Raw genomic sequence first — 8,376 nt, forward strand, 5'->3', positions numbered from 1 at the left:
GAAATATTAGCCAAAAAAAATTGGATTAAACAATTCAAAATATTTCAGAAATATAAGATGTTCAACAAAATATGAAATACATACTTCAAAATTAAATCGTCCAAGATGAAAAAAACCAAACAGCCAAATAAATTAAAAGACAAAACATAACAATGATAATAACACCAGCAAAGTCTATGTGCAAAAATGAAATTTGCCCCTTTCGAAAAACGACTTCATTAATCTGCCACGTTGTCTTCATTCGCTGCATCAAAACTTACACAATAACAAAAAAAAATGGTAATATATCAGTAAAGTGCATTACAAAAATTATTATACAGTGTTTGGCATGAGTACTAACAATTTCTCCAATTTAATTTTTTTAATTGTATGGACAACAGAGCGTTCACCAATTTCGTCTATAAATTCATTAGAATTGACAGACGGTGTCATCATAGACAGAGAATCATTAACAGGATCTGCACTTTCACATGTCTGACTCGCAACATCCTGACGGAAACAAAAATATTATGGGATGATGAAAATCAAGATTGATAAGAATGCATAAAAATATTTAAAGTTAATTTATTTTAACTTACCGCAGCTCTTCCATTTTCAGCAGCAACAATGTCATTGTCGAAAGCTTGATCAAACAAAGTTTCATCCTGTAATTGTTTGGTAGAAGAAAAGGAAGATATAAAAGAAAAATGTATGCAAGGCAACTATATGAAAGAAGCGACAAACACAAAACAAAAAAAAGTACATTTAATTCTGTTGCAGACTTGATGAAGGAAGACATAATAGTTTCGTCGGTGCAAACTTTAGAAACTTGATATTTAGGCTCACTGTATGAGTCAAAATTGTTTTTTCTAACATTAATCTTGAACAGCATGGACTTGTCAACAAGAACATCAAATTCTTTTGGATAATGTTCCAAATCAGCACCCTAGAAAAAACGAAAAAAAAAGATTCCAACCAATAAAAATATCAGAATTTAGAACTAATTAATATGACAACAGTTGATGAACACAGCGTTGGGCAAAAATAGAATACCAACGCTCTTGTATTGCAATTCACGCAAATCAGAAGCACTCATACCCAACAAAGTAACACAATCTCTATCAAAGAGAATGAACGATGCAGAATCGGTGTTATCAACAACTCTGACTTGAACACTGAATCTATAATATAATAATTATTATTATCAGCGTCAATTACGTAGTATAAGAAAACATTAAAAATCAAAATAATCTCACCTTGGTTGATAATCACTCCAATGTTTTTGGCAATTTTTACAAAACCATTTCTCATAATCTTCAAAAACATAATACGGGCATTTCTTATAGGATTTGTACCACCAGTTGTATTTACTCTCAATTGCTTTGATAGTTCCGTAAGCAATACACGTCATAACCTGAAAAAAAAAATATAACATTAACGACAATTAAAAATAAATAAAAATAATTTAAAAAAGATAGCATAACTTTATCCCAATCACAAATATTCACCTCGGTAGAAATTTTAATATCAGTAATACACTTTCTTTCTGTATTTTTAAGAAAATCATTCTCAAAGGAATATGTCGATTGAGTAGACAACTGGGACAATCCACGAATACAATCCGCTGAAACATTTCCAAGCCTAAAAGAAAACAAACGTAACATATAAATTACGAATCTAAACATACAAAAATTTCATAACAGAACTTATACTGAATAATAGAGTTGCAACGGTCATAAAAAATATTTCTTACTTTTTCTCGAATTCATTAATTTTTGTTACATTCGAATCCATAATGAGATGCGTTGTATATCTTGTATTAGTTATTGACTTTTGACCTACACAATTAAAAGAGAAAAAAAAACGGAAAGAGCTACCGTTAAAAAAAAGTAATAGAAGGAGACAGACAAAATAGATATTTATTGAAATTTTTTAATAAAGAATAAAATTAAATATGAAGACAAATACCTCTGAAATCCTTCATCTTTGCAAGATGAACTATTATAACATTCTGAGAAGCCTGATTATTTGCCAAAAAACTCTGCACTTCATCAACATAATGCTCCCTGTAAGAACCCGCACCGTTAATTAAGGAATTTAATTAATAAATTATGCAAAATTAGGAAATGATTCCATAATTGACCCTAATAATTATTATGAGGCTTTAATAATTATAGTAAGTGAGTAATTATGCTGAAAGTCGCATTTCGGAAGAAAAGTGCAGATACCGGTTCTGCTAGTCGGTATAAATGCGTACCAAAAAAGTATCCCGGAAAATTATAATAAGTTTATGATAATTACTAGAATGATATGTAGGACTTGTAAAACGAGTTTCAAGTCCAGATAATGAGAACTGGTGCTAGAAACCGGTACTGGCTTGGAAAAGTGCGTACCGAAAAGGTGCTCAGAAAATTATAAGAAAAATATGATAAATCTTAGAAAATTATGTAGTTTCATAATCCAAAGTTTGGGATTAAAACGCTAAGCGTAGCAATTAAAGATAATACTGTGTGTTTAAGTGCGTTTGGGCTATAAATACCCTTGTTAAGGGCACATAGCCCTAGAAAACAGAAAACCAACGTGAGAGGGAGCTGACCAGCTGCTTGGTGACTTCTCTATTGGCCTTTCCTTCCATTCTTGAACCAAGTCTTGATCTTTCTTGATTTTTCTTCATCCTTTCACTTGGGAAACATCTTGAGAGGGTGTGAGGGTGCTGTGCTTGAGGTTTAGCCACTGTTTGTGGGCTATTTGTGTTCTGAGTTGGGGTTTGGGTGGAGTGCCTCCTTGCTCATTGGGTTTTGAGGCTTAAAGGAGCTTTCTTGTTGAGTAAAAGGACCACCTTGGTAGACCATTTTCGTGTGCAGAGAGAGACAGAACCTTAGAGTGACCTTTTGAGCTCCAAGAGCACCTCTTGTTGGCTGATTGAGTTTTGGTAAGCCTTGTCACCTTTGGTCTTGAGTCTTTGAACTTAAAAATGAAATCTTGATGCATGTTAAGGCTTAAAGATGATAACTTGTTGTTGGGTAATGTTGAACACACCTAGAAATGCATGTTTAGGTGCTTTAAATCGTTAAAAACCCAACCTTGGAATGATATCTTCACGAAATGCATTTTCTGCATTCTGTCGTGAAATATCCGGATATGTGCCCGATGAATATCCGGATATGTGATTTCCGGATATGGGTTTTGAGTATCCGGATATGGGATTGGGATTCTGGATATCCGGATATTGCATATCCGGATATGTCCAGTGAGATATCCGGATATTGCATTTCCGGATATGGTCCCGAGGAATATCCGGATATTCTGGGATATCGTAGAACAGTAGCTGTGTTGTGTGTACAGTAGGCTATTGGGGGTTTGTGGACCCTAGATTGATGAAGCTGAACTTCTGTTTTAATTAAACTAAGTCAGAATCAAGTGATTAAGGGCTTATGGCTTGGTGAGAAGCCTTAAGACATAAAGCGTAATGAAAAGACGTTGTCTTTAATTTGTATGCATGTGGTACATGTTATTGATTTAGTATTGGTCCATAACAGATTGTGAATCTGCTGTGTTTGGACTTTGAGCTGTGGACTCTTGGCTTTTGGAGTTAGCTTGCAAGGTAAGCTTTTGTGTCCTCGGTTTAGCCATGTTGTGGTTCCACCATGTCCCATGGGGGTATGGTTTATGCATGTTGTGTACATGCTTTTGGATATTTGATATGTTGATTGAACTTTACATGTAATGCCTTTTAATATGCATGTGTTGTTTCAACTTGACGGGAAGCCTGAGTATGTAGCGCCATACAAGACGGTGTACCGGGGTGAATGCAAGTGGTACTTGCACGGTGTGTAGGTGATAGACGTATACCTGCACTGTCTCTGGCCAGTAGATTAGTATTGACACACATGGCATGATTATCTACTGCATAGCATGGTTTTAGAAATGATAAATGATAAACTGCTTTTGAACTTATATTACACATGTAAGTGAGCTTGGGGTGGAAGATCCTTGAGGACTCACTGACTTACTGAGATTTCTAGATTAGAGATCTTACCCCACGTTTGGGGAATGCTTATTTCAGGATCAGGTAGTATGGGTACTGATGCCTCAGGCGGCAGGAGGCCGGAGCTTAGCTGATTATGTTGTTTCTGCTTATTTGTTAGCATGACTGGATATTGATGCTGATTATGTTTTATGCCTTTTATCTTTATGTTGTTGTTGAGATTGATGTTGGGCATGTTGCCTTATTTGAGTGAGCATGGGGATTGTCCATGACACTTTCTGTTAGTACTTTTGATTGGAGTTGTATAAACTGTTAGATGGTCCGGTCTACATTGTTGTAGTTCCGTGACTAGAGCCACACTTATATTATCTATGTTATGAGGTATTTCAGTTAGCTGTTTTATTGCAATTACATACAGACGATGTTTTATTAATTGATTATTAAGCAAGTTGGTAATGTTAATGGCATCATAATTGAAAAGAAAAAGTAATTCCGCATTTTAATTAAGCGCAGCTTAATACGATATTATGATAACATTACCGGATATATACAGGGTGTTACACTCCCACAATGTGCATTCAAGTTTGTGACCTCTTTTTTTTCGCAGAGGTTTTTAAAAAAATATACACAACTCATTACGGACATCAATTTACCACACATAAAATAAATTACACATTACACATACGTTATTCAAAATCGTTACAACAAAAAATACCTGCGGTTGTCAAGCTCCAGCATAATTTTTTTTGCTTTCCTACCAAACACATCATGCTCTTCAACTTCGCTAGTTCCAGTCAGTAAACCGATGACATCTACAGAAAAAATAATTCAGATTAATGAAAATAATTTTTTCCAAGTAAATAAATTATTTAAAAAAATAACAAAAGAATACATTACCCAATAAATAAGGAGAGACCGTTTTTTGCTGTATAATAAAATCAAACTCGACAAAATTGAAACAATTGACAGGTATGGTAGCATCAACAATGGCCTTAACATCTGTCCTCAAGTTGAAAGAAATTTTGTAAACATGCCTAGTTGCCTTGAAACCTTCACCATTCAATCCAACTCCAAAATTTCTAATAAAGTACGCTTCCCCTTCTATAATTTTTTTTCTAACTTGCAAAGTCCCTCTGACAGTAGCATGGATCGTAGAACCCTACATAATTCAAACATAAATTAGCAAGAAGAGTCGAAGAATTAGAAAAAAAAAAGAGAGCAAAATATAAAAATAAGTTTGCAACATAAAAAAAAAAATACATGTTCATCTGCCAGAATCATCTCCAGATTGTCATCAAATCCCTTTTTCTCATAATTAGGGACCTTCCAAGTCCTAATGGCCCTAACCTTAATCCTCCAATCATCCTTAGAGGAATTTAGATCTTTTATAAAATCGTATTTTGAAAACATGACTAAAGCAGGAAGTAGAAGAAGGGAATAACAACGAATGATAATAAGAAGGAAAAAAATGCAAGATACTAAAGAAGATGAATGAGTCGACCAGAGAAAAATGGAGGGTTCATGTAAAAAATGATAACAATGGGGAGAGAAGGCATTAGAAGTCTGAGAGAGACATTAGGACATTCAAAACATTGAATAATTACTTTCAGTTTCCAATGGGGTACAATAGTAGTAATTATTACTTTCATCAATTACCAATGAAAGAAATAGGTGCGATTTAAATTGGATGTCTGCCACTAATATATTTTCGGACTTAGAAATATTTTTATTCTGTATTTATTTGTTTAATGTTCGAAATTCAAATTTCAAATGTCTACCAAAACAGGAAACTTTTTAAATTGTTGTAGGTGTGAACACAAACCTCAGATTCAAGGAGAATGCGACATATCATCAAAGTTTCCAATAAACGGTTTTACTTTAGAATAATCTAGATTTTTTTTAAGGATATTTAAAAATTATACTAATTCAATCAAAATCAAAAAAGAAAAAAAAATTAAGTGCAAAAATGAAAAATTAATTGAATTGTATTATATTTTTATTATAAAATTATTTTAAAAGTTTAAGCACGAGCGCGCACATATATATTAGTCATTTGTAATTTTATATTGTAGTATTTTATTTATAATTTTATTATTTTATTAAAAAATAAAGGTCAAGTCTAAATGCTTAAAGGTTTTGATTCTGATTTTTAAAAATATATTTTAATAGGCTCAAATCTGTATAATTTTTAAAATAAATCAGATCAAGTCAGGGCAAAAGTAGGTAAGGCTCTAGGTCCTTTTCTGATGTATTTACACACTTATTTATCACAATGTAAATCCAATAAGAAGCTTAAATTTCCATCTTTTCAACCCATAGACATTGCAATGAATATTTCCTCACCTCTATCTTCACTATGGTCGTAAATCCAGGCAAAACAATTAAAATAATATTTTTTAATTAAATAAATATGTATTTATTGCAGTTTTGAGAAAAATTACGGATCTATTGCACACTGTGACGTCCCATTGAGGCGTCTCTCATGAGGTGTTGACACGTGTCAATTTTTTTTCCAAAAAAAAAATTAATTTAATTATAAAACTTCTAAAGGCCATAATAACTTTTGACTCGAGTATCCAAATCATGTAATTCTTTTTTTGATTCCACATAAATTTTTGAGATCTACGCAATGGCATCTCATTTGATATATTTTATTTTTCACCAACATAATTTAAATTTAGATCAGGCAATCTTTCTTCCTTAGATATTTAAAATATTTATTTAATTATTTCCTTTATTAACACATATTTTTCAAATTGATTTTTGAGTTTAAATCAAAAATCAAATCTTTATTTTGTTTTCCTTATTAATAATAATTGTTACTTTTAATTTAAATCATAAGCCAAATTTTTTTATAATAAAAATAAAAAAATTATTTTTTAATTTAAATCACACATCAAATCTTGATTTATTTTTTGTATCAAATCGCAAACGCAGAACTTAGAGGCTTCTAGATTAATAATGTGACACGTGTCAACACGTGTCAAATCCTAACACATCACCAATCACTTCTAAATTGAGTTTCAATCAAGAGCCAATCACGCCTAATTTAAGTAATTTTACTTTTGAAAAACATTCATGCAATCACAAATCAAATCTTAATTTAATCACAAATGTAGAATATCATTTATTTAATTATTTCCTTTATTTCCTTCTTCCTTAGAAATGTAGAATATTTATTTAATTATTTCCTTTATTTCTACAGATTTTTCAAATTGCTTTTTTAGTTTAAATCACAAAACAAATCTTTATTTTGTTTTCCTTATTAATAATAATTGTTACTTTTAATTTAAATCACAAAACAAATTTTTGTATAATAAAAATAATTTTTTTTTTTAATTTAAATTACACATCAAATCTTGATTTATTTTTTGTATTAAATCACAAACGCAGAACTCAAAGACTTATGAGTTTAAAAATGTGAAACGTGTCAACACGTGTCAAAACCTAACACATCACCAATGACGTCTAATTTGGGTTTCAATCAAGAGGCAATCACGCCTAATTTAGGTAATTTTATTTTTGAAAAACATTCATAAGCCATCACAAATCAAATCGTTATTTAATCACAAATGTAGAATATCCTTTATTTAATTATTTCCTTCTTCCCCTTTATTTCTACAGATTTTAAAAAAGTGACACGTGTCAGATTCAGAAAGGATTTAACCCATTCCAATATCATAACTTTGAGGAAAACTCAATTTATAGCTTGGATCAGTACAATGTTGAACTTGGTTTAGTTCATTCTTCGGATGCACGTAGGCAAACCTTCTCAAATTGTAGTGACCAATCTACCCCTAGTATAGTAGGATTCAACTCTATTGCTGTTCTAAAGTCAGAAACAGATCCAGTTGGCTTTTGCACACGCCTACCAATAGGTAGCCCATTCAAACCATATTGGATTGGACCACTAAATTTATTTGCTGCTCATGAATTTTAGGGGCCGAATCCTCAAACCCAATGTCGTTGTTCTTCCCTTGAGCCAGACCAACAGTGTTTTGCTAGGGGGAATCTCAAACCCAATGCCGGTTCTTCCCTTGAGGACCAAGAGGGCTAGGACGGTCTGCGGCTACGCAAGTTTGGAGTCCTACCTCTCCGAGGAGATTGAAGAAAATCCTTGCACATAAGCTGAAGATTGTTACACCCATTGGGCGTTTTGACATTCAAAGAACCTTCCACTGTGCTATTTCTTGGCAGGGCTGTCTTGGAGAGAGACGCTTTTTTCAAGATTGACCTGATAAAATGATTATGAAGCGGAACATTGTCTCTACCAATAGTTGCTATGCAGAGCCTATCAAATTCAGATTTACTAATTTTGAGACTGAGAAATTTCGTGAGAAGACTAAAGTATTTGCATGATTTCACGCTACCAAGCCTCTTTTCAATCTGTAACTTTTGCTCTAACGTGT

General features: G+C 32.5%; 1 protein-coding gene across 1 annotated transcript; it reads right to left on the minus strand.

The window, feature by feature from the left end:
• Positions 1 to 218: 218 nt before the first annotated feature.
• Positions 219 to 8,115, minus strand: LOC133303206 (uncharacterized). The gene is made up of 14 exons (XM_061503084.1): positions 7,994 to 8,115; positions 7,736 to 7,835; positions 5,228 to 5,332; positions 4,928 to 5,126; positions 4,683 to 4,779; positions 1,948 to 2,045; positions 1,733 to 1,817; positions 1,488 to 1,620; positions 1,236 to 1,393; positions 1,037 to 1,160; positions 743 to 925; positions 579 to 644; positions 390 to 489; positions 219 to 244 (listed from the first exon to the last, which is right to left on the minus strand). Exons 1-14 carry the CDS (start codon positions 8,113 to 8,115, stop codon positions 219 to 221), a joined length of 1,596 nt encoding a protein of 531 aa, XP_061359068.1.
• Positions 8,116 to 8,376: the final 261 nt, after the last annotated feature.

The sequence above is a fragment of the Gastrolobium bilobum genome, unplaced genomic scaffold (genome assembly GCF_033153095.1).
Source record: "Gastrolobium bilobum isolate Gb01-03AN ecotype WA unplaced genomic scaffold, APGP_CSIRO_Gbil_v1 utg78539, whole genome shotgun sequence".
In the NCBI taxonomy this organism is placed as follows: domain Eukaryota; kingdom Viridiplantae; phylum Streptophyta; class Magnoliopsida; order Fabales; family Fabaceae; genus Gastrolobium; species Gastrolobium bilobum.